This window comes from Pectinophora gossypiella, chromosome 11 (assembly GCF_024362695.1).
Source record: "Pectinophora gossypiella chromosome 11, ilPecGoss1.1, whole genome shotgun sequence".
Lineage (NCBI taxonomy): Eukaryota > Metazoa > Arthropoda > Insecta > Lepidoptera > Gelechiidae > Pectinophora > Pectinophora gossypiella.
The window spans coordinates 14,216,465-14,244,273 of record NC_065414.1 but is presented as its reverse complement, the minus strand read 5'-3'; the positions used below and the strand labels follow the sequence as shown (position 1 = coordinate 14,244,273).

General features: G+C 39.7%; 1 protein-coding gene across 5 annotated transcripts; it reads right to left on the bottom strand.

Annotated features, from left to right (window-relative positions):
• Nucleotides 1–452: 452 nt before the first annotated feature.
• Nucleotides 453–27,442, bottom strand: LOC126370533 (zinc finger protein ZFP2-like). 5 transcript variants are annotated; one of them, XM_050015421.1, is made up of 17 exons: nt 27,031–27,442; nt 26,136–26,270; nt 25,449–25,662; nt 24,766–24,902; nt 24,075–24,248; nt 22,833–22,970; nt 21,847–21,974; nt 19,395–19,469; nt 18,321–18,453; nt 17,229–17,359; nt 14,439–14,580; nt 6,544–6,671; nt 5,091–5,223; nt 3,489–3,608; nt 2,196–2,393; nt 1,192–1,293; nt 453–726 (listed from the first exon to the last, which is right to left on the bottom strand). In XM_050015421.1, exons 1-17 carry the CDS (start codon nt 27,136–27,138, stop codon nt 631–633), a joined length of 2,292 nt encoding a protein of 763 aa, XP_049871378.1. In that variant the 5' UTR covers nt 27,139–27,442; the 3' UTR covers nt 453–630. The 5 variants fall into 5 exon arrangements, with proteins under 5 accessions (XP_049871378.1, XP_049871379.1, XP_049871380.1 ...); XM_050015422.1 differs by having other exon boundaries at nt 24,772–24,902; XM_050015423.1 differs by lacking the exon at nt 22,833–22,970.
• Nucleotides 27,443–27,809: the final 367 nt, after the last annotated feature.

Below are 27,809 nucleotides of genomic sequence, written 5' to 3'. Positions count from 1 at the left end.
AGGTAAGTATAGTTTCACTTACTAACAAATAAATAATAAGTATCCTCCTGCGAATTAGTAACAGCAGCAACCACATACAAACACACTGATACACAGCCCCCCAAACTTATGTAAAACGTAAGGACGTTTTCGCACTGACTCTTCGCGGATTCTTCGCGATATCGGGTTGATGTAGTGCGTAAGCTACCATAGAAATAGTTCCATAGACAAACACACGTATTCGACGTTAACTTGAACCTTCCTCGACTCCGTCTTCAGTTGAGGCGGCCTTAAGGAAGACCTCGGAGTAGGCTCAAAACGTTAGACATCCACTCAACCTTATCTCGAGTTTACTCCAGCTAGGAGCGGTCACCCGGTCGCAGACAACCAAATGTTTCGATGTGGCCTTTTAATCCCCCAGGTTAGGCAAAATTGCAGTGACCACTCATGAGCCAACCTGTCGCCCAGGGGGGGGGGGGGGGGGATCATCTCCATGACACTCCCCCGTCCGTTGGATAAGAATCGGAGTAGTGTGTTTACGTGAGGCGTCTAGTTCACGCATGTTTTATAAAGAATATGCTTTCTTTACACAGTGAATTTTCCCTACACTACAATTTCCCTTAACATGTGTCCTAGCTTGGCTAGTAAGGGCTACGGCGATGCTGATGCTAGTATATCGACGGCAGCTTCTTCCCGGGTCGTCCCGCGTCGACGCTCTAGTCGCGCTCGAGATACGTAAGGCGCGGGCTGAAAAGTATAACTTCATTTATTAAACGTAAACTTTATACTTATACTGGTCACCTGCTGATGTACTTAGAAAAGGTTTAGTTACGATCTTCTCTGAACCGTCGTGCGTGTATGAAACTATTGATGAATGTGGAGGAAGCAAGAGAAGTGTGTCAGGAACAAAACAAATGGAATTCCACAGTCTCTGCTTATCCGGGTGGGAAATAGGCGTGAGTTATGTATGTTCTGGTTACAAAAATGACAAAGACAGTAGGCCTAACATTCTGCCCGCAAGCACCGCATTTAGACATAGGCTATATGCCTAAATGCGGCCTATGGGCCTACCCCAAAAATGGACGTTTTCCACAAATGGTAGAAAAAGTACTGTTTTATTAGACACAATTTAAAAATACATAAACAAATACATTCCATTCAACTAACAATTAACCGACTTCGAAATAATAGGTGGTTAATTCCATTCATTACCTGTTTGAGATGTACGGTCCGCACGTGCAATTTCCGACTGTTGGATTGAGTGAACCCCTTGCCGCATACCTCGCATTCATATGGCTTAATTCCCGTGTGGCTCTGAAAAATATCAATAGGCAAACATAAATTACAAGATACTAATCACGATATACAAATTACATTCAACAAACAAGAAACAAAAGAACTTCTTCTCTCGTGTGGGTTGTGAGGTGGAGTACCAACCTCATCAACCCTGGTATCAGGGTTACTATTGAGCCTCCAAAGGCCCCTGACTCATGTAACGACTACATACTTACATCAGTAAGTAGTAACCGGGACCAACGGCGTAACGTGCCTTCCGAAGCACGGATCATCTTACTTTCAGACAATCCGGTGATCAGCCTGTAATGTCCTGACCAAACTAGGGATCACAAAGTGATTTTTGTGATGTGTCCCCACCGGGATTCGAACCCGGGACCTCCGGATCGTGAGCCCAACGCTCAACCACTGGACCACGGAGGCCAAAAAGAACTAATTTTTATGTCGCCTTTTTTAACATAACTGTAGGTTTGCCTCAGATGACATTAACTACTTGTTCGAACAAACGAGCTCTTGATTAACAAATGGGTTCTCAATGTGGTATTCATGCAATGGTCTGGGTGGATTGGGTAATTTAATTACGGCTTATAATGATCAGATCACATAGCTAGCTCTATGATGACGTGTTACCACTGTGTTACCATTAAATTGGTATATCCAAAACAACGTAAATTTGATTATTGAATATTAAGCGAATTACTGACTAATGTATTTAATTACTATTATTTGTCACATATATAAAAATCATTGAAACTGTAAGTAAATCTTATACTAAAAGTTCAAAATTTCCTTGCAAAGCAAATAAAAACATTGGTCGTAGGTAATTTATTTTTTACAAAATGGCAACACAGGGTGGGATGACGTCAGCTGGGCTAACCTTGAAATGTTAGCTGTCACTTTGAGCATACCTTGAGTATACTTACCCGTACATGCCGATTCAGGTTCCCCTTACACTTGAAAGTCTGCGAGCAGATATCGCAGGAGTAAGGCCGCGCATCGGAATGCATTCTCTTGTGGTTCTGCAGCTTCTCACGTGTGTGGAACGCCTTAGGACATACGGTGCACTTGTACGCGCGCTCGTCGAAGTGCGTGCGCTTGTGGTACGCTAGGAACGCGTTGCCCTGTTAAAGAAACAGTTGTATAAAGTACACCACTCCCACTCTGTGGCTTCTACGCTTAGACTCTGTGGTTTAGTGGTCGAGCGTTCAGCTCACGATCCGGAGGCCCCGGGTCCGAATCGCGGTGGGGACATATTATTATTACAAAAATCACTTTGTGATCCTTAGTTAGGCTAGGACATTACAGGCTGATCATCTGACTGTCTGAAAGTAAGATTATCCGTACTTCGGAAGGCACGTTAAGCCGTTGGTGCCGGTTACTACTTACTAATCTAAGTTTGTAGTCGTTACAGGAGTCATGTCAGGGGCCTTTCGCGGCTCAATAATAACCCTAATACCAGGGTTGTTGAGGTTGGTAATCCACCTCACAATCCACACGATAGAGAAGAGACTAGGTACCACTGACATCCTATAAACAAATAGAGTCACATTCGCTAAGGAGTTTCTCTAAAAAAGCTTCCGAACCGTGCTGTAAAAACGAATAGATTTTTTTTTAAAGAACATCTAGGACCCTGTGCTGAGGTTTTTCTTGCAGCTTCTTTTTCCCGGCTATACAGGTTGTGAGAAGCTGCAGTAGTTTTAGGCGGATGAGACGTTCTTAATGTAAAAAATGACGATCAAAGTGTAACTACTGAATTTGAATATAATGGCACCGATTTCTGCAGACACCTCCTAATTTTATTTTAAGTTATACCCATCATTTTCTTATCCACCGAAAAAGAAAGGGACGGATGATTGTCAACAAGTTAATTTAAAAACTAATGAATAACCCGGGCGAATAAAATAGGCATCTCGCTGGTATGCAATCCGTTTGGCGTACTTAACTCTGTCGGGTAAAACCGATGTAAAATTTTTAGACGGTTGTTTTGGATTTCTGCTTAAAATTGACGTGTGTCCCATAAATTTTATGCCTGTCGATTACCTGTCCCTTTCCTTTTATACGGATAAGGAAATGACAGATATAACTTAAAATAAAATTAGATGGTGTTTACAGGAATTAGCACCAATATGTAGATAGTTTAAGTTCGTTCACTCGTGTCCTGCTGAATGAAGAGCCAAAGATTGACGTCGGCAATATGAAGTAAGTTCTACACGTACCCGGAAGCTCTTCCCGCAGATATCGCACACGTAGTTCTTCTGTATGGGGTAGCTCTTGTCCGGGTGCGCGCGACGGAAGTGGTTGAAATACTCGCGAGCATTCGGGACCTCTACTTCGCACTGTATGGACACCAAAAAGATATATACATACATACATACATATATAAACTCACACCCGTTATCCCTAATGGGGTGGGCAGAGCCACAAGTAATCAAAGACAACTTGCAGCCACTGTTGATACGATGTCGTAAGCTAGATATGATGAACCGTATGGTGATAAGGGATCAGCCTATCGCCCATAACATTAGTCCATCATGTTAGAGGACACAATCCCTCTGTCGGTTTTTACGAAAAAGAATCAAATATGAAAAAAATACAAATATGAAACCAAAAAGATACAAATATGAAATTGGAAATGAAATTTATTTCTGTGCACGGTACAGCTGTTGCATTGGTACTCAATGGAGCACCACCAAATACTACCTTTGCAGGCATATTTACTGGTATACACATATAAACTGCCTATATACGTCCCACTGCTGGGCACAGGCCTCCCCTCAATCAACCGGAGGGGGTATGGAGCATACTCCACCACGCTGCTCCAATGCGGGTTGGTGGAGGTGTTTTAACGGCTACTAGCCGGGACCAACGGCTTAACGTGCCCTCCGAAGCACGGAATCATCTTACTTTTTCGGACAATCAGGTGATTCAAGCCTGAAAAGTCCTTACCAAACAAAGGACAGTCTCACAAAGTGATTTCGACAATGTCCCCATCGGGAATCGAACCCGGACCTCCAGATCGTGAGCCTAACGCTCTAACCACTAGACCACGGAGGCTGGTATACACACAGATCTTTAAAAAAAACATTTCAAATAAAAAACAATAATTTTACAAAGGTATAATGAATGCTTATAAATCGTCTTATTTGTGTTCTAAACATTATTTTACGCTGTATAAGCATCTATCTGCAGTTTAATATTTATAATCTGAATATCGGGTGCCGAGCTAAATTTACCTAATCCCCTCTGAGTCTTACTTACTGTAGTCTTACTAGCGACAAGCTGTAATGGCCGTTTGTACTGTGTTTTTGATTTTGATATAATAGAGTACGGTCACGAGTACTAATATGGACACACTTTGATACCATGTCACATTATGACAAATTAAACCGTAAGTCTCATTAGATGTCTAATATGATAGTGCCACATGGTTCTAAAGTGGGTGCATGATATTACTCATAACTGTACAGATTTTTTTTGTCGTGACTTATTGCAGATGGCATTAACAACTTGTCCGGACAAATGGGGAGTACTGAGCACCCGGTACATTTAAGACAACAGGCCTGAGGGTGCCCTGTAGGGCGCGAACCTCGGCTCAGGGCGTCGTTTGAGAGGAAAATTATTTGAAAGAATTAATCGACCCTAGCGGGTCGATAGCGATAAGCGCTGATTGAGGGAAAACGTCGACCACGCCGGTGGGGTCGGTATCGGGGTCCTGAAGTGTTTGGTGTCGCAAGCTGATTCGCTGCCTCTGGCTAGAGCAAGCGGTGCCACTAACACCCTGTATAGGCTATTTTATTTTATGTGATAATAAATCATACGTGTTCACACTTGGCCGGCCAAGTCTTCTTAGGTGGTTTCTTGGAGTGTTTGAGTCTCTGCCCCGGGTGCTCCAACAGGTGATGACTTCGAAGGTCCTTCACCAGGGTGAACGTCGAGCCGCAGATACGACACCTGGGGATTAAATTATACTTTATTAGGTAACCCGTGCGAATTGGGTAGTATCCTAGCCACATCCCGGACACTTCATACAAAAAACCTCGTTTTACACAGACACTACACATTGACGTTATCGTACACGCGCATCTGTATGTGTGACGTCTGATTGAAGATTAAGACAGAGGGGGGTGAGGTAAACCTAGCTTAACCGATGGAGGGACGCGGTGGCTTGCCGTTCTATACGTAGTAAGTATTAATTCTCATTCTACGTCCTAGGTCAAGATAAAATATGAAATTCTGATTCTGAATATCTAAAACTGACGAAAAGCATTTTCTATTTAACTTGCTTATAAAACGAAATAAGTCCGACATTTCACCATGGTTTTCTATGACGTCACAGTGTGCTTTTTCATACGAATTCCATTGACATTTCCTTGAATAAAAAGTAACTGATTTGACTAGATTGTCATGTTATAATAACTATAGAATTCAGCGGCTTATTTACCTAAAATAGATAGTAATCCATGACATAGAGTTGATATTGGTGCTAATTCCTGTAAATACCATCTAATTTTATTTTAAGTTATATCTGTCATTTTCTTATCCGCCGAAAAGGAAAGGGACGGGTAATCGACAAGCATAAAATTTATGGAACACACGTCAATTTTAAGCACAAATCTAAACCAACCGTCTAAAAATTTTACATCTGTCAATAACCCGACACATTCATTTACTCATTCTTCCTAAAATTAAGAGCTGTGAATCATCCGTCCCTTTCCTTTTCGACGGATATGAAAATGACGGATATAACTTAAAATAAAATTAGGCGGTGTCTCCAGGAATCGGGGCCATTACCGTTTAGCGCCTTATCTGACTTTTCAACATATACAACAGTTAACGCCAGATTGTCTGTATCTTTCATCTATGTGTGTAAAACTTGTTTTGTACTTTGTGTGCAGTAAAGTATATATGTATTGTATTGTATAATTTCATTTGTTGACATATAACATACTTTCGAAACTTTTGTGATAATCACCTCCTTAGCGTTATACTGTTTTCACAGGGTCCGCCTACCTAACCTGAAGATTTGATGGGTCCGGTTTTTCACAGAAGCGACTGCCTGTCTGACCCTCCAACCCGCGAAGGGAAAACCCAAATCAGCCCAATACAGGTTATTGTCGAACTTGTTCTAATCAGCCTGAATAAAATATCCGTATTTTTAATATTTATACATACATAAACATCACGCCTATTTCCCGCTGGGGTAGTCAGAGGCAGAATTCCGCTCACTACGATTTAGTCTTGATACTTATAATATTTTTTATACATACTTACGTAAGATTGTTCTGTGAATGTTTGACGGATCTGAAGGTGTGGCGCTTGTAACCCTCCTGGGATTTGAACTTGATGTCGCACTGCGCGCAGTACGGGCCCATCGGCTCGATAGACTCCTCTGAACGATCCTGGAATATTATCGAAGGATTATATTTATTTAGTCGTACGGCTGATGATGATATTTATTTATTCACCAGGTGCAGTTAGAACGGACGGCGACACATATAAGAATTAACAAACATAATCAACCTAAAGGGAAGGGGGGAAGGGGGGGGGGGGGTTGAAGGGAAGAGAGGAAGGGGTAGACCTAGGATAACATTTATGAAACAAATAAAAGAGAAGGTGCAGGTCGTGTCGTATCGGGAGGTGAAGGTTTTGGCGGGAAGAAGAGAGGAATGGCGGTTACTCCACCGACAAACAGGGTGTTAGTGCCATCGTAACGAATACTAATTACTAAGAGGGATGATTCAGACCATGATTCGTAGTTAATATCAAGTGGAATTTCCTGTCGGATTATTCATGAATTTTTTTTGTTTTTTTTTTTAATTATTTCCATACTTTTGCGACGGAAAATTCCACTTGATATCAACTGAGAATCATGGTCTGAATCAACCCTCAAAGTTTTCGTTACTAACACCTTGTATGCGTCCCATCAATCAGCCGAAGGGGGTATGGAGCATACTCCACCACGCTGCTCCACTGCGGGTTGTCTGTCGGATACTCTACATAATATGAAATATGAATAAATAAAAAACATCTATTACATAAAATTTATTGTTTTATTCTTAAATACCACATTACATTACAGTTTAAGTACTTATTAGTGCCGACTCTGGCAGACCGATTTCATTTAAGTTCGACAGTAACAAAACTACTTGAATCTCCGTCTTGCACTAATCATAAGTGAAAGACGACGCCATTTTTAGAGCTATCAAACTTTGATCATACTCCGTTATATACAGGGTGTTAGTGACATCGTAACGAAAACTTTGAGGGATGATTCAGGCCATGATTCTCAGTTGATATCAAGTGAATTTTCCGTCGCAAAAGTATGGAACGGAAAATAATAAAAAATACATTTTCATGAATTTTCCGACAAGAAATTCCACTTGATATCAACTCAGAATCATGGTCTGAATCATCCCCCTCAGTAATCGTTACGGTGTCACTAACACCCGTGCCTATTTGTATAGCTACCGTATGTACTTGTATGGGGTGTAAGTGACATCGTAACGATTACTGAGAGGGATGATTCAGCTGATTACTCTGAATTAATATCAAGTGGAATTTTTCATCGCAGAAGTATAGAATTGAAAATAATTAAAAAAAACTAAAAACAAATCATGAATTTTGCGACGGGAAATTTCACTTGATATCAACTCAGAATCATGGTCTGAATCATCCCCCTCAGTATTAGTTACGATGTCACTAACAACCTGTATATATTTTTTTCAGTTTGTTTTCCGATCACTTTGACCTGCAGATGTGGTTGTAAGATTACTCTCCCTCGAATTCAGCTCAAAATCGGTATCCTTAGATGGCGCGCGGCGCCCCAACCTTAATTTACTAAAGTAAGGCATGACGTCATTAATTTGGTATTATTATGTTGGCAGTATGATATGCTCGACTCCAGTGAGTAAAGTCGAGGACGTAAATGTCAAAGGGAAATACCAAAATTCTCAGCTGAGACAGAGTCGATTGGAGGAAAAGTCGACTGAACATCTTAGAGTACGAGCGTAAGCGACCCCTTTCCATCATCATCAGCCGTACGACGCCCACTGCTGGGCATAGGCCTCCCCCAAACCCCCTTGCCATAACAAAAAAAAATCTGACAGCTGTCAATATAATTAAGCTATATTGAGTTACACGGAGTTTGCAGTTTCTTGTCATTTCTTCACCTCAGCCATAACACCTTGCGAAATGACGTAAATTCAAAAATGTTACATTGACCGTCAACAATTTTATCCATGATAATTACGTTGAATAAATGATTCTGATTTCTAATATTGAATTTCGTTCGCCGCAATCAACACCACTACATAATTAAATAAAAATAATCTAAAAATACTTCATTATAATATCAATGTATAGTTTATTACGTTACAATCTAACAGATGGCGCACCGTGTCTATTGCTTTTATTTTTCGTCTTATATAAATAGCATAATATGTAGTACACACATACGCGATACGTCCCACTCCTATATTTTTATACCGGTGGTATAGCGGTCAGAAGATAAAAAGCAATCCACCCAAAAAGCAATATTTCAATTTGACATTTGCGCATATAAAAGTAAGTGCGCAATGCAAACAAATGTCAAATAGCAAAATGGCTTCTTTAGATGAATTGCTTCGATGTGGCCTTTTTAACCCCCCTGTTCTTACAAACTAAGGCTACCTACAGAAATGAAGTAGCTCGAAATAATTAACAGATCCTTAATCTTTCGAACGCCGGAACGCGGATCTCGACCAGACACAATGTAAAATCTATTGTGTCTGGTATCTCGGCATATGAGAGGTTAAAGCATGGAGTAACTAATATGACGTGACTTATTGCCGCATATGGCATTAACTACTTGGCCGGACAAATGGGGTGTCAATAAAATTAATCGACACTAGTCGGCCCACGAAGGAAAATTTCTTCACGAAAGAGCCACGTCGTCCAATGATGGTACTATGTATGTATTCTGTCTACCCCCGTGGGGACATATGGCGATGCTAGTAAATCTGCGGTGGTTGCTCTGTGCCGTGTCGTCGGCGCTCCAACCGCGCTCGCGACACGTAGGGGGCGGGCTGCAAAGATACAGTTTATAAAGTTACAAAAACATAACATAAAGTAAGCTCACTCAATTGTCGATAAAATTATTTATAGATAAATTCGAAAAGTCTAGCAAAAAATATTGCTAATGGCCCCGATTCCTGCAGACACCTCCTAATTTAATTTTAAGTTATACCCGTCATTTTCTTATCCGCCGAAAAGGAAAAGATAATTGATAACCGTTAATTTTACAATGAATGAATAACCCGGGCGATTAAATAGGCACCTCAAATAGGCGTTTGACATGTGCTGTCAACTTAATTGTCGGAATATTGGCCAATATAAAATTTTGGGAGGGTTTTTTACAATTCAGCCTAAAATTGACGTGTGTTCCATAATTTTGATGAATGTCGATTACCCGTCCCTTTCTTTTTCGGCGGATAAGAAAATGACAGGTATAACTTAAAATAAAATTAGATGGTGTGTATTGGAATCAGCACCACTATTTACCTAAGTATACAGGGTGTTAGTGACATCGTAACGAATACTAAAGGGGGATGATTCAGACCATGATTCTGAGATAATATCAAGTGGAATTTTCCGTCGCAAAACTAATCTTTTTTTTATTTTATTTTTTAAATTATTTTCAATTCTATACTTTTGCTATGGAAAATTCCGCTTGATATTAACTCAGAAACATGAGCTGAATCATCCCTCTCAGTATTCGTTACGATGTCACTTACACCGTAACGAATACGGAAGCGGTTGATTCAGACCATGATTCTGAGATAATATCAAATGGAATTTCCCGTTAAAAATACATGAAATGTTTTTTTTTAATATTTTTAGTTCTATACTTTTGCGACGCACGGAAAATTCCACTGCGATGTCATTACCACCCTGTATATGTTTGTGTCCTGGCGAGTGATCTTGTCACTGAGCGTTAATGCTGGTGAGGTGGTGCCAGCACTACCACCAAAAAATCACAATCACAATTTTTTCACAAATCGGTATAGCTGTAGATAGTTATCGATAGAAATGTCCGGATAGTGAGGCCAACGCACAACCACTGGTCCAGGAAGACCGTTCACCCAGGATGATAAGTTGCAGGGATATTGTAAGCTGTCGTTACCTGTTTGAGGTGCACGGTCCGCACGTGCAGCTTGCGGCTGTTGGACTGTCCAAACGCCTTGCCGCATACCTCGCATTCGTACGGCTTCACGCCCGTGTGACTCTGTAGACAAATATAATAAACTTTATGCGGACTTTTGAGTTAATTCGTTTGGGGTTAGGAGTAGGAGTCTGCTCCGAGGGTGGGGGCTTATGTTTCATCATTCATCGTCATCGCCTTTCATTATTTCATTATTCCTCATCAAGAAAACAAATACATAAGACATGGCTGTATGGGCATAGCTTCCTTTGCCTTGCCCTTCGGCGAAAATTTATTTATTGTGATCTTGTTGAGTGTACGTTAGTTAATGTATATTTGCTTTATTTGATTCACTTTATTATTATTATTATTTTTTCTTTTTAATTAATATGCAATTCTATTACAAATTTACAATTTATTATAATTTCGCTTTACTTTTGGAAAGCGTCGTGCCCGTTCGGCGGCGCGGCGGTGTAATGGAAAAGAAAATGTATATTTTATTTATAAGTACTAGTAGTAACCAAACTACTTTACTGACCGAGCTAGAATCGGGGTGCGGCGCGCGCGATAGATAGGTACTAAAACAAACGGACTACACAGTACACATTTATTGAATTCGTATTTGTTTATATTATTACATTTATTTACTAGTTATACCTACATTAATAACTTTATTTTTTGTTCTAACCTTAAGTATTTATGTGTACCTACATCTTTGCGATAATATTTGTTTATGTACACTATTTCTATTAAAGTAATTTGGTATTATATTATAATGTATTTACACCATTAACACATGTTTATGGAACGCGATGTTCGTGCGTCACCCAATAGGGTCCACATAATATCAGCGTCGTGGTTCGCGCCGCGACTTGTGCTGAGTGAGGCCCTTTTATCTCAGGACGTCCACCACCACCTTATGATCATTTCGACTAACATCCTTCTTGCTTTTTTATAATTGTTTTAGTGGAAATAAGATATGATATTGTTGTCTTTCTTTTTGTGTGTGGCGTCCTTTCATAATAAACTATTTCTATTCTATTCTATTCTAAAACCAAAACAAAAAATGTTTATATAGTATGTCAGTGTAATTACCCGATAATGTCGATCGAGGGCGCCTTTACACTTGAAGGCCTTGAAGCAGACGTCGCAGGGGTAGGGCCGCGCGTCGGAGTGCGTCTTCTCGTGCATCTGCAGGTTGGTGCGGTTGAAGAACGCCTTGGGGCACACGCCGCACTTGTACGCGCGCTCGCCGAAGTGCGTGCGCTTGTGGTACACCAGGAACGCGTTGCCCTGGGAGAAGTGTACGGTTTATCTCGTGTGAGTTGTACGGTAGACTGATCACTGTGGGTTTCATTTTGACGTGACTATATTGGGGTAACCAGAGGAACATCCATCACAAGATGAACTTAAATACCCACCTACGCCGAGCTTTCTGTTGGAACTTATTGTAGATTGGACTACTTGGCCGGACATGTAAAGAGAGAAAAAACAACAGGCCTTAGGGTGCCCAGTTGGCCGCGAACCTTTGCTCAGGGCGTCGTGTGATAGGATTATATTTGAAAGAAATAATTGTACCAAGTAGTACTCTTTCCATCTCTCTTTTGTCTTGTATTTTTGTATCTATTTCCTGTGTAATATTTCAGGCTTGGATCAACTGATTGCCAAAAAAAGTAAGATGATTCCGTGCTTCGTTAAGCCGTTGGTATTTGCCATAAAAAACACTTCCACCAACTACCAACAGCAGCGTAGCAGTAGCAGCGTGGTGGAGTATGCTCAATACCCCCGCCGGTTGATTCAGGGGAGACCTATGCCGAGCAGTGGGACGTATGAAGGCGTGTATGTTTATGTTTACGTACCCGGAAGCTCTTCCCGCAGATATCGCACACGTAGTTCTTCTGTATGGGGTAGCTCTTGTCCGGGTGCGCGCGACGGAAGTGGGTCCAGTACTCGCGCGCGTTCGGTATCTCCTCCCCACACTGAAAACAATGTATCATTCTTTACATGTCTTCATTATATACAAAAATAAACCAGAGACAAACAAATGACGGGTGAAATTATCTCTATAACAGTCAACTTTGCTTATATACGTTATAGCGTGATCAGCGGCCTTAGCACCGTGAGCGCGCGACTCTCTCTCGACATACGTCACCCGTCACTCTCTCACAGTACTGCACAGAAAGAGACAGATGATCTCTGTCGCGGCGAGAAAGAGTCGCCTGCTTACGGTGCTAAGCCCGCAGAATGACAGCGGAATAGAGTACATTAATAAGAGAGATAATACAGCTTAGTATGAAACAGACGAGGGATATGCAATGACCAATACCAATTGTGCTACGTTATAAGGGATATAACTATGTTATTATAAGTGTTTTTTTTTGTAGATTTACTTCGCACAACATTTACTATTTGCCCTAACTTACTAATTGGCTACTTGACAGTTGTAACAGTTAAGTGTGTAAGTTTTTTTTATTAAGATTTAATTTTTACGAAATAAAAATGTGATTTTTTTCTATGTTACAAGACTAGAAACACGGGCGGCCATGATTGAGCTTCGCGTGACTTCACATTTCACAAAATAAACAGAAACTATCTGTGAGGTTTCAAGTTATACAGTTTGACAGTTTCTTTGTTTATTGAAATGTGACGTCACTGGGCAAATGACACGTGACCAACCGTTTTCGCGCGAAATTTGAAATTAATGAAAATATGTCTTTTCTTCAATTATATAAAGTTTTTCCGAGAAAATAAAATGGTTTCAGAGGTATAAAATAAGCGTTTGTAATTTTAAAATACTTATCCGAAAACTGTCAAGTAGCCAATTGGCTTGTAGCACTCTCTCGCTCTAGCTTTTACTCTGGTCTCTAGCCAAAGAAAACTTACATCACAAAGGCGAAACGAAAGCTACTAACGGCACGCTACAATGGCCGTTTTCTGTTCCACTCATCAAGAGCTGCACTTCATTGTGTTCATCAAGTCTCGTATTAATTAATAACTATATTGACGGAGCGAATTGTTTTACTTTATGTCAAAACGGACAACATAGCGTGCCGCTTGTTTCGGTTAAAACGAACGAAACAACCAGTGAAAAATAGATTGAACATTGAAAAGCTGACTCACCCGGTGCGTCCAGGGTCCGATGCCGTTGACAACGACGGTGTGATGATTATGAAACAATCACTTTAGCACTCGGAAAAGTCCGCGATAAATATTTTGCCAGGAATTGTGAATAATTTTAAGCGCGCGGCAAATTGGCTCCATCAATAAACGATAATTTTAAAGGGTTGGTTTTAACGCCAAAAGATCAGTTTTAAACCTCGATTTATAAAAAATAAAGTCGGATTTATTTTACCGTCCAAATAAAGTTGGATCGAACCGGTGAGAGTTGATCAACCTTGCCAAAGGCATTTGTGTTTAATTCTTTTTTGTGTAACGTGTGCGTTAAAACGTTCCCGGTCGTTTGCGAATTGCGAATATCGCTATGAATCCACCTTTTTATAAAATGTGTTTCACGTGACGCTTTGTTTAGCCAGCCCACAATGCCAATTCTACTTTCACTGGTTTAACTCGCCAAAATTACAAATACAAAAACCGCCTACAATGTCAATGTCTGTCGCTATTCGCTAACGATCTCGTGTAAATAATTACTTAGTTTTTAGTAAAATAATATATTAAAATAAGTACACAGCTGGATATTCTTGTCGTGACGGACCACGGAATAGAAGAATGAGGTTGGAAGGGCCAAGCGAGCGCGAAACGCGCGTCAAAGACACCTTTTTGTTTTTTTAAATTGTTCTTTCTTGTACTCTGGTCTTATCTGCCCAAAGGTTACGTAATAAAGCTCTTTTTACATTTTTGCGCTTTTTCACTGCCCGGAACGGCACGGCACATCACCGGTCGTAATACCTACTAACAATCGTTTTAAGCAGTTTGTACACTAACGCACTTGATACTGAAATAAATGTTTTATTATGAGTGCAATACATACGTGTTCGCAGTGCGCCGGCCAGGTGATGCTGGAGGGCTTCTTGCCGTAGTTCTTGGGCCGCTTGCGCGCGTGCTCCTTGCGGTGGTGCAGGCGCAGCTCCTCCGCCGACGGGAACGTGGAGCCGCACACGCGACACCCCGTGCTGCGGACCACATACACACATGCACTCACGCCTATCTCCCACAGGGTAAGCAGAGACTGTTAAGGTAGCATTTTTTTCCAGGCGACGTTTGCGTAATATGTAGTGTTGGTTGGTGTAGTGTATCAGGATCGAAGCAAAAGGGTAGTTTCCAACTAGTCAAATCAGTTACTTTTTGCTAAATGTCAAAACACGATCTTACTATGGTATTTGTATGAAAAAGCAACCTGTGACGTCATAGAAAAAGTGGTAAAATGTCGAACTTATTATTACATTTTTCATTATTAATAATCATAAATAAGTTAAATAGAAAAAAAATAAACGTTTTTTGCCACTTTTAGATCTGGGGGTTTAAAAAGGCCACATCGAAGCAATTCATCTAAGAAAGCAATGTTGCAATTTGTCATTTGCGTATATGCAATGCAAACAAATGTCAAATAGCAATATTTCTTTCTTAGATGAATTGCTTCAATGTGGCCATTTTAAACCCCCTGTCCTTATTTAGTAATCTGAATTTCATAATTTATCTTTGACTTAGAGAACTACCCAATTGTTATCAATAGTACAGGCAGTAGATTCTGAACTGTCAAATCTTCAGGTTAGGTCAGCGAATGCTGTGAAAGACGGAATAACGCTAGGAGATGATGCTCTCCCATTTTTCACAGAGTTCGCTTAACTAACCTGAGGGTTTGTTCCAACCCGAAGGGTAAACCAGTCCAACACAGGTTAGGTCACATAACTCACATACCTCCGAAACGAATTTCTCGGGAATGTGGGTTCCGTTGATCACGCTAAAGCTAACGCTCGGGAGATGATGATATCAATAGTCAACAACAACACATTCAGGATGCTGCAGGACTGGCTCATTTTAGAGTGCCTCAAGGATGTTCACGGATGCGCATGTCAATGGTTTTTTAATATAATAATAATAATAATAACGTTTATTGCATCAATTCAGGTTTTTATGCTATAATGCGCAAAAGAACCGCATCCCTGCAGTGGTGGCCTAGCAAAATATTTTTTTGCAGATTACAGTGCATAAAAATAGTAAGTATCACCAAATTCTACTTTTTCAAGCATACACAATGAAAGAACGGACGGTACAAGTTACATTACGTTAACTTCTGCCTATATAATAAATGACAATTAATAAAATACTTTTTAGCTACCCATATTCATAAAATATTTAAAATAAAATAAAAAAAACACCAAAATTAAAAAATCTAAATCTAAATTAAACATCAAAATTTACAGTCTAAATTAATTTGATTTAGGTGGTGCGAAACCTCAAAGTGGCGCCCCTCAGCCCCACAAAATACAAAACCCAGTTGCTTCCCTCTAGGTACGTGGCCGGCCGGGGTGTAGCAGTCTTGTAGCAGAGTACAAACTCTGCACATACTGGCCTTTCGTTCTGACCATCATCATTTTAAATTACGAAATTCTCATTTCATTCCGCTTTTCCTTTCATTTTACTCTTTTTGACTCACTGCATCCCGACCTTCATAAAAACAACAAGTATATTATACTGTTTAGGGCCGTGCCCTCTATTCTTGATTCTTTTGTGAAGTGTGTAATTGTGAACTATGTATATTCCTATCATGTTTGTGAAGTGTTTTTAATAAACTGTATATATTCCTGCTTGCTTCTAATTTATCATCGTTATCACCAATCACTCCCCTACTCTGCCGGGACGTCGGGATACCATATCCTCACCACCCAGCGTGCCGCAGTCTTGTTGATTTTAACGCCCCCTTATTTCGGCGCCGTTCGCACCGTCCTAGGGCCGCCACTGCCCTGATGCGTCGTGTGAGAACGGGTGCCAACAGCTTTCTGAATGTGTTGTCTGACAGACTAGACTGTCCATGATGAGGCATTGGATCAAACTCCATGTCTCACATACCTTCTTCTATCGTGTGGGTTGTGAGGTAGAGTAACAACCTCATCATCTGGTGTCAGGGTTACTATTGAGCTGCCAAAGGCCCCTGACATGACTCATGTAACGACTACTTACTTACATCTGTAAGTAGTAAGCGGGACCAACGGCTTAACGTGTTTTCTGAAACACGGATCATCTTACTTTCGGGCAATCTGGTGATCAGCCAGTAATGTCCTAACCAAACTAGGGACCACAAAGTAATTTGTGTGGTGTGTCCCCACCGGGAATCGAACCCGGGACCTCCGGATCGTGAGCCCAACGCTCTATCACTGGACCACGGAGGCCGCTCACATACCTAATTGTATGTTTGCATTTTGATGTTACTAAGGTAGTTCTGTCCCCTGCAGTGGGACGTATATAGGCTGTTTATGTATGTATGTCAGTTATTTACTGACAAGTATGTATGGATGATAAAAAACATAGAACACGTTCAGCTGCTTGTCTTCCCGGGCATGTCGTAAAAACCGATAGAGGGATTGCGTCCTCTAACATGATGAACTAATGTTATGGGCGATAGGCTGATCCCTTATCACCATAAGGTTCATCATATCCATCTTAGGACTTCGTATCAACAGTGGCTGCAAGTTGTCTTTGATTACTTGTGGCTCTGCCCACCCCATTTGGGATTACGGGCGTGAGTTTATGTATGTATGTAAGTATGGATGTAAAAAAATATCCGAAATAAAAGTTTTTGAATTTGAATAGTGATACATACGTAAAGTCGTTGCTCTGTGTATGTTTGACGGAGGTGACCATATGTCGCTTGTATGCCTCAAGGGACTGGAACTGTACGTCGCATTGCGCGCAGTACGGTCCCGGCGGCGAGTTGGACTCCTCCGTACCTTCCTGGAATATCAAAATTACACACATACATACATATATAAGATCACGCCTATTTCCCGTCAGGGTAGGCAGAGATCACGGAGTTCCACTCGCGCTTCTTTCACCCTCATCAAAGACTTCATGTCTCAATCAAAAAGTGTAGTTTTCACTAACAATTGGCCTAACCTTTTTAGACGGCGATACGCCTAACCACATATCACGTTGGTCTAACAGAAAGCTCGGTGAGGTGTCCCTTTTTTTTTGACGTGATTTATTGTAGATTTGCCACAGATGGCATTAACTATTTGGCCGGAAGGCTACCTAGTTCATCTTGCGATGGATGTACCTCTCACTATCCCAATTGGGATATAATGGTGCGTTAATGTTTTTTCGATTCTGCTCCGCACCACCCAAATCCCCTGGTAGTTGCGGCTTCCGAGTACATTCCGCTTAGGGACGGTACTGAAAAGTATCGGCGTCCGAAGGACGTAATATACGATCCCGACGACCCGATTACTCTAGCCATAGAGGCAGCCAATCAGCTCGCGACACCAAACACTTCAGAGCCCCGATACCGACCCCGCCGGCGTGGTCGACGATTTCCCTCATTCAGCGCTTATCGCTATCGACCCACTAGGGTCGATTAATTCTTTCAAATATTTTTCCTCTCAGACGACGTCCAGAGCCGAGGTTCGCACCCAACTGGGCACCCTCAGGCCTGTTGTTTAAACGTTGTACCGGGTGAGAGCCTTCAGCGATCCCCATTTGTCCGGCCAAGTAGTTAATGCCATCTGCGGCAAATCTACAATAAGTCACGTCAAAAAAAAGTGCGTTTATGTAATAAACCATGTACCATGTATGTTATACCATGTTTTATGAGCAAATAAATAATTTTGAATTTTGATTCTTTTTTTAAATCGAAGAATAAACGTGCTGTACTGCTTCCACCTGAGTTTGTCTAACGTTCCGGTACGACAGTACTTACAGCGTGTTGTTTGTGCATCATGGTGCGATGCATGGTGAGCCCGAGTCGACTGACGAAGGAATACCCACAAATACCACATATGAACTCCGACGGGTGCTTGATGCGGACGTGCGAGAGATACGACGTCCATTTCCTGGATGATACAGGAATATTGTATAACCCCATACTTCTCCTCTCGTGTGGGTTGTGAGAACTATAACCAACCTCATCAACCCTAATGCTAAGGTTACTATTGAGCCGCCAAAGGCCACTGACATGGCTCATGTAACGACTACTTACTTACATCAGTAAGTAGTAACCGGGACCAACGGCTTAACGTGCCTTCCGACGCACGGATCATCTTACTTTCGGGCAATCTGGTGATCAGCCAGTAATGTCCTAACCAAACTAGGGACCACAAAGTAGTTTTTGTGGTATGTTCCCACCGGGAATCGAACCCGGGACCTCCGGATCGTGAGCCCAACGCTCTACCACTGGACCACGGAGGCCGGTCACAGGTAGAAACACGGATCATTTCACTTTCGGACAATCGGGTAAACAGCCTGCAATGTCCTAAAACCAAATTAGTCACAAAGTGATTTTTGTGATATGTCATCAGTATTTGAACCGGGGACCTCCAGATTATGAGCGCAAGGCTCAACCAGTCATCCACAGAGGTCCATACAATAAATATCAATGTAGTTCCTTATATGGAGTTACATAACCAGAATCCAGCGAGATTCATCGATCACTAAAATACACTTGACCCAGGGGTCCTTTGCGGTTCAATAGTAACCCTGACACCAGGGTTGATGACATCGGTTATTGACCTCATAACCCAGACGAGAGAAGATAATAATAATATATAAAAAATGAAGTGTGTGACTAGAAAGTTGATAATTACTAAGATCCATGCTAAGAAGGAGTATTTGGATAACAAATACGGATTCATTTCAGAATACAGGTTTACCAGCTTTAGATTATCAGCCCCGTACAGGGCCAATTTGAAAATCGAGTTCTCTAAATGGGCATCCTTTTGAATGTACGTACACATACATTACATTTGAACTAAATAAAAAAATAACGTCAACTTACATGGAAACTTCGTCGCAATACTGACACTTATACGTTACACCTTTATGCCATCTCTGATGCTGCTTAGCCTGAGTGCTGAAAATAATACCGTAGCTTTACCACAATATAATAAAAATACTCCATTGCACCAAAACCAAACACTACGTAATCGGCGGTTACCGACCTTACACCAGGTTTGCTGAAGTCGGCCATTACTGCAGCTTCTCAACCTATATAGCTGACGAAAAGTAGCTGCAAGAAAAACCTTACAAAGCCGAAACTAGCCGATTAGGTATCGCTTTCCAAGGGACGTCCATTATTTTATGCTCACGTCACACACCCGACACTGCATATAAAAATCTCATTCTTTTTCCATTTAAGACCAACAGGGGGTGAGGTCGGCGCCCGATACGAATTGGTGCGGGGCGGAGAATTCCCGCTCTGTTTATTCATAATCGGCTATACAGGTTGTGAGAAGCTGCAGTAGTTTTAGGCGGATGAGACGTTCGTTATGTAAAAATTGACGATTCAAAGTGTAACTATGTTACCTACTGAATAAAGATATTTTTGAATTTGAATTTGAATCATATTATTTATTGCGTTCCACATGGTAGGAGGTTGGTAATATAAGGTAAGTAACACATATGGACCCGGATTGGGCACAGCAATTTAAAGGAGAGATACTTACAGCAATTTTTTTAGGCTTAAACATAATAAATAAGAACAAGTATACATAATTTAGACATAAAAGTAAAAGTAAACAACTAATCATTAAAAAAACTCCTGCAGAGTATAAAAACTTTTGTCTATTAGATGTGTGCGTCAAGCTAGCGGCCTCAAAAAAAAAAATGGGCACGAAAAAATAATTTGACCATACCAAAAAATAGTACTCTTATTGAAAAAAATAGTACCTGTTGTAAAAAAATTAGTACCATCACGGTTCTGGATTTATAGCCATGTTTTATTGCACTTGCTAGCTTGACGGTGAGCGAAATTTGGCGAGAGTTAACGACAAGGTCTTTCGCTTTGATTTAAACGCCAAAAAATAGTACCGAAATAGTACTCACCCCCTGCAAAATACCGAAATGAGTACTTCAACGGTTCCAAAGTTATAAAGGCAGTTCTTTGATCCCGCTGGCTTGACATTTTGAAAATACCTATTATCTGGGGAACGCTTGCATACTTCAGTGTGTAACTAATGTCAATAAACTCGTATGAAATAGTACTTCCTACCATCATAATTTTGATCCGATTCTCTTTGTAAAAATATGTTAAAAAATCATCATAACCTGTGCCATACATTTGTTGTTGATACAGTCACGTAGACAATTACATAACCTCACAATTTATTCGTAAGTATTGAAATCGCCAGTATTGCCATTTTGGAGGTCTACCCTACCATTTCTTTGCACTTCAGAGTGTTGCTATTACAAAAACATTGCTATTGCATACACCCATATGCAATAATTTTAATAGAAAATGGCTGCATGGGTCTAGTTCTTATTGAAAACAATCTGTGATTTTAATACATCATAATACATTTTTAATCTACTGTTTTATTTTATAATTTATACCTTCATGTTCAATTTGTTACGGATCGAAGTGTTTGTTAATAAACAATTATTAGTATTTGTAGAATAACTCAAAGAGTTTCAACAATGATATTACTTTCATCTGACAACCCTGGCACTTCACCAATTTTTACCCAAAAATGGGGAAAAAATACTAAAATCTGACAACATTCTTCTTGAGCATGTGTAATAATTTTGTTCGCGACGGTACCTGTCTTGATAAATGTATGACATAGGTTATAATGACTTTTTGACATATTTCTACAAAGAGAATCAGGTCCAAATTATGATGGTAGGGAGTACTATTTCATACAAGTTTATTGACATTAGTTACATACTGAAGTATGCAAGCGTTCCCCAGATAATAGGTATTTTCAAAACGTCAAGCCAGCGGGATCAAAGAACTGCCTTTATAACTTTGGAACCGTTGAAGTACTCATTTCGGTATTTTGCAGGGGGTGAGTACTATTTCGGTACTATTTTTTGGCGTTTAAATCAAAGCGAAAGACTTTGTCGTTAACTCTCGCCAAATTTCGCTCACCGTCAAGCTAGCAAGTGCAATAAAACATGGCTATAAATCCAGAACCGTGATGGTACTAATTTTTTTACAACAGGTACTATTTTTTTCAATAAGAGTACTATTTTTTGGTATGGTCAAATTATTTTTTCGTGCCCATTTTTTTTTTGAGGCCGCTAGCTTGACGCACACTATTAGATACTGTTTTAAACTTTACTTTTTGTTTTAAACAAATATACTGACTTGATAAATATATAAAGATGTTAGAGTTAAGAGTTTTAAGTTTTGTAAAATAGGGTCTGCAGCTTGTCATTTAATCAATGTTTACTATTATTCTAAGGCATTTTTTTGTAAAATAATTAAGTTATCTATATTCTATACTCACGTGGTCTTAGAGACGTAGGAACATGACTTGCAGGCGTATTTCTTCTCGTGGTTGGCGGCGTGTTTCTGTAGCGTGCGCTTCGTCTTAAACCGGAACTTGCAGACCGGACACTCTATGTCGCCTGCACTCTGTGGAAATAGAATAGTATGACCTGGTTTTTTTGATCACCTGAATTTACAAATCTGTGTAATTTGTGTAAAAATTATTGTGACTATCTTGTCTAATTAATTGTTTACTTACTCCTAAATATTAGTATAGGTTGAGTACTGCTGCGTTTATAGCTACGGTTAAGTATACTTTAGTAATACCTTAAGTAGGTAACTACTAATTTACCCCATCGTTATTATTTAATGTGTTTTATTTTTTACATTAAATTACGTCTAATACATCTGGTTAAGTTCATTAGTGTAATTTTCTAAATCATTCATTTATTTATATAAATAAGGATAGAAGCAAGCGAGTCATTCCCGAGTTCCCGACACAATTCTTCTTACTACTTAATGGGAAGACTTATTCACAATTTGTTATGTTGATTTGGAAAATAAACTATTTTTATTTTTTATATTTTTTATGGAGGAGCTCGGTGGCGCAGCGGTAAACGCGCTCGGTCTGCGATTGTTGAAGTTAAGCAACTTTCGCAAAGGCCGGTCATAGCATGGGTGACAAAAAAAAATGTTTTCATCTCGAGCTCCTCCGTGCTTCGGAAGGCACGTTAAGCCGTTGGTCCCGGCTGCATTAGCAGTCGTTAATAACCATCAATCCGCACTGGGCCCGCGTGATGGTTTAAGGCCCGATCTCCCTATCCATCCATAGGGAAGGCCCGTGCCCCAGCAGTGGGGACGTTAATGGGCTGATGATGATGATATTTTTTATTATTTATGATTATGACCATGGATGAACTATACAGGGTCACACCCGGGACACTTCATCCAAAACACTTTTTGGGCTTTGTCCTTTAAAAATAGAAGCAAAGCAGAATGACTGACCGGATCGTGTTTCCCGACGTGGTGCCGCCACGCATGCGTGTCGATGAACCCCTTGTAGCACAGGTTGCACTGGAACGGCGCGTTCAGGTAGTTGGACGACTGCTGCCGCTTGCTGATCTCTTCCAGCTGCTCCTCCGCCTGATTTTATTTTTATTTTTTATTTTATTTGGCACACCAACAGTTACTACAATAATTCATGAAATGAAATGAAAAATGAAATGAAAATTTATTGCTTATTTATTGTTTTTTTATTATTATTATTATTATTTTATTTAATTTATGTATAAATTACATTTCAAAAGACTTAAAAAACTAATTGCGTAACTAATTAAAGGTGAGCACCGCATGCAATAGAAAATAATATAACAAAAACAATCGATGTTTGTCACTCCTCAAACAATAAAAAATACAAAAAAAAATAACAGACTTTGTTGAAACTTCACAAAAATATAACTTAAAAACAAAAATATAGATCTTGATGGGATCTTCGTCATATTTTCACAAACGACACATGCATCTCTACAGGGTGTTAGTGACACCGTAACGAAGACCAAGAAGAGCTTCATCATCATCAGCCCATTAACGTCCCCACTGCTGGGGCACGGGCCTTCCCTATGGATGGATAGGGAGATCGGGCTTAAACCATCACGCGGGCCCAGTGCGGATTGATGGTTATTAACGACTGCTAATGCAGCCGGGACCAACGGCTTAACGTGCCTTCCGAAGCACGGAGGAGCTCGAGATGAAGAAGAGCTTACATGGAACAAATTAAGGAGAAGGCGAATGTGGTGTCTTATAAGAAAGTCAAAGAATTGCCTTTAGATAGACAAGAGTGGAGAATTCTAAATTAATAATGATGATGCAATACTTCAGTTCTTCTCTTCTTATCGTGTGGTTTGTGAGGTGGAATACCAATCTCATTAACCCTGGTGTCAGGGTTATTACTGAGCCGCCAGAGGCCCCTGACATGGCTCATGTAACGACTACATACTTACATCAGTAAGTAACCGGGACCAACGGCTTAACGTGCCTTCCGAAGCACGCAAATCATCTTACTTTCGGACAATCAGGTGATCAGCCTGTAATGTCATAACCAAACTAGGGATTTTTGATTTTTGTGATATGTCCCCACCGGGATTCGAACCCGGGGCCTCCGGATCGTGAGCCCAACGCTCAACCACTGGACCACGGAGGCCGCCAATACTTCAGTTTAAAGTATAAGTACAACTAAATCACACTTACCGACAACTTAATGATAGTGCAATATTCCTCAAGATCTATATCGTCGTGGTCCGCCGTTGCGATACGACTGCGTCGTGGCTTCTTGGCTGTCTCGCTCGCACTCGCCTCACCTTCTATCTTTGTCTTCCTCGGTCGCCCGCGCTTCGGTTTTGGAGGCGCGTCTGTTGGTTCTAGCTGGAATGAATAATAACACTACGTATAAAACCTCATATAGAAGGCTAACTCCCCGCCCCGTACTACGGCCCCCTTGGTCCAGTGATTGAGCGTTGAGGTCCCGGGTTCGAATCCCGTAGGGGACAAATCACAAAAATCACTTTGTGATCCCTAGTTCGTTTAGGACATTACAGGCTGATCACCTGATTGTCCAAAAAGTAAGATGATCCGTGCTTCGGAAGACACGTTAAGTTTAAGTTTGTCCCGGTTATTATTTACTGATGTAAGTACGTAGTTGTTACATGAGTCATGTCAGGGGCTTATGGCGGCTCAATAATAACCCCGACACTAGGCTTGAACCGTGGTGCCAGGGTTATTATTGAGCCGGCATAGGCCCCTGACATGACTCATGTAACAACTACGTAGGTACTTACATATGTAAGTAATGATGATGACGATGAACCGGTGTCGTATCGAGCAGTTAGCCAAGTTTCTGACATTCATATTAAATGTAGAAGAAAATAATACACAAACATACCTCTACCTTTAACTGTTCATCAGCAGCTTCATCTTTTATCTTCCTGCCTCTTTTGACCTTTTTCTTTTCTTTAGTTTTGTTCTCCTTGATTGTTCTATGTAACGACAATGGTTCATTGTCGTCGCTTGATAGAGCACCTGTGCAAAATTAATTAATAATTTAATTTTAATACCTATAACAACCTCGTATGGGCTATTTTACAAATGAATTTTTTTTTACGAAAGCACACCTTGAACACTCCATACAAAAATCTCATTCTTATCGTGTGCCGCCTAACGTGTAAGTGTGAGCGGGACAGACAGTCCACGCGCTTCCTCACACTCCTTAACGGCGTACAGCCGATACGAATTGCAGCGACGTGGAGTTACCGTCTTATATGTAGCTGTATTTTTTATTCTATTGAATGGATATTTCCATACAAAGTTTTAACATTTCGTCTGAGTGACGTCATCAATAAAAGCGGTCAACCATAATAATTTGTAATCAAAATAATAAGTCAATATTTTGACTGAAAAAAACACAAAATAAATCAATCAAAATAACAATAAAATGCGTGATGTGGCCGTTCCACCGTAAGCAGTTACAATGATTTTATTTTTAGTGGGGTGTAGGACAGGCCCGCTCATTACTGGGCTCTCCCCCCAATGTGGTCCCTTCATTACGGTGTTAAGGCATAAAATTACCTAATGGAAATTCATCGCAACTATCCTCTTCCTTAACATAGTCCACTTTGAAGTTGAAATCCTCCTGTACGTCATCTGGCTCATGTTTGATCTCTTGTTGGGTCTCATCGTAAGTTATATTAATAATAGTTTCTTCCGGTATACTCTGCAGCTGGAGAGGTGATATCAGATTAAGATCTTGCCTGTTTAATCGTTTTATTTCTTCCGGAGTAATCTGTGGAATACACATTTATTATTATAGTCTATTTTATATTGCTATGTCACAACCAGCTACTTTGTCAAATGATTAGTAGAGTAAGGTATTTCACAAATAGACAATGTTAAGGTCCATTATTAGTTATATGTATACATAACACACACAACATAACATATATGAAAAGTGGAAAAAGAAGGAGTAAGAGTATTTCTATTACTATTTCTATGCTCATAACTACATATGCCCATTTACCGTCATAAGGGTCACCAAGACAGAGTAGATTATTTATTAAAGTGGTAGGTAACTATACAAAATTTTTATATATTTTTTTTTTTCTTGGTTTAAACTACAATCAGTCCTCTAGACTATAAGCAGTTTCGTTAAGTAAAATTTTTATATTGAGTGATTTATCTGCTATGTATAAACTTTTCTCTGTGACTCTGTCTACTGTCCAGTAAAAAGAAAAAAAAGTTTTTTTTATAATATATTACCTTTCCATCAGTCTGCAGTATTCCATAAAGTAGAGACTGACCAAGCATACATCGCTCACGGAAGAGGTAATACTTTTTGAGTAATGTTCCACATTCAAAGCAGGCATACGGAGGTAGATCCATTGCACTCAGCGGCTGAAAAAAATATATAAGTTGAAAAAGTTAAATTGAACTCAGCACCAGTTCTTAGTGTTTATGGAATACATCCAGTCTGATTCCAACCATAATTGATGGATAGTAGAAAATTGCTTAGAGAAATCGAATGATAGATATCGAATGTAGTGACTATCGTTAAAAATAATTCTATGACCACTTTTTTTTTTTTATGGCACTAGTGTTGCTTTGTGCCAATGTCAAGTATTAAAAGATTGGGAAACGAAAAGGAAGGAAATAACATTCGGGAACGGAAATTTACACAAAAATAGGATCAGGTAAATGGGATAAAAAATAAATATGAGAGTCTAATAAAGTATAAATGAATTAAATAAATAGGATGTAGAAGTAGGTATTATATCTGCTATAGTTTAATATCATTTAACAGAAGAAAGGAAAATATAATATCACAAAACAAAATAGGATTTAAAATTAAACAGGAAACTCGAGTGGGAAGAGGAACATTGGCGGAAATGAGGGCATTAAGGAATGATGAACGGCTATGACCACTTCAGAACGCACTTTCATTGATTCGAAATGTGTAACCAAAGCCGCAATAAATTATAAAAAAAAAAAATTATTCGAAATGTTGAGAAAAAAACTTAAGTAACATGTAAACAATTTATGCTATGATAATGGTATTGGTATTCAGCACATATTTTTTTTTCTAAAATTCCGATTTTACTACTTTTTTATTAAAAAATATTTATTTTTATTATTTACTACTTTTTATGAAACTTACGTTAACTCCAACGACTGGTTCCAAATACGTAGTCCATGGAAACGCTTGCAGGTCAAACAACTTTACACCCATCACGAGACATATCCGACACACTCGTACCTCTTCCATGGTGAAATTCAACCAATTTTAATTGTTTTAATTCAACAAATTACATTACAATTCACAATTTCATATATTCCCGGTTAATTGTAGAGTTAGAAAATATTAGAACTACTACTTGTGATCAGACTATTGCGAATAATATGAACAACACATTTTCCTCCCATCTTTAACCTGTTCCCGTATAAAACTTAATAAATAAAGGCATTTTTAGTTATAAAACCGTACATTTTTTAATTAAATGCAATAAATATAGTATTTTCTATGTGAAGAATGTCTAATTGTACGAAAGACGCCAATGTGATGCCATTTTTGTTTGTTGGCATTTGCAGCGTTTTGTTTCAGTTTTTATGTTCATCATTATAATATTTACTATGGTCGTTATCCGACTCAACAAAAAAATTATGTAAGAAAATTAATCAATAAGTAGCATTTTTTTCTTTTCTCCACAAAGTTTTAGAAGAGATTAAAAGCAAGATAGTTGAACACAGTTGTTTAACAGGCGTTTCGTTATCAATTGTGCATTTTCATTAAATTTTTCTTGTCCTAATTTAAAATTTTCCGAGAATTTGTATAAAAATCACGAAAATGTAATAATTATTTAATCTGCAAAATTGTTAAAATTTTCATTACGGTCTTCGCTTCAAATTCCTTCCAATACATAAACACTTCAAGGCAAT

Bases quoted from the DNA above. Each gene is read 5' to 3' on its own strand.
- LOC126370533 (XM_050015421.1), bottom strand. From the start codon at position 27,138: ATGGAAGAGGTACGAGTGTGTCGGATATGTCTCGTGATGGGTGTAAAG. The intron at 24,249-24,765 runs GTATGTTTGTGT...TATTCATTCCAG, and splicing joins ATGAACAGTTAAAGGTAGAG to CTAGAACCAACAGACGCGCC. The intron at 21,975-22,832 runs GTCAGTCATTCT...CTATTTCCACAG, and splicing joins ACGTCGGGAAACACGATCCG to AGTGCAGGCGACATAGAGTG.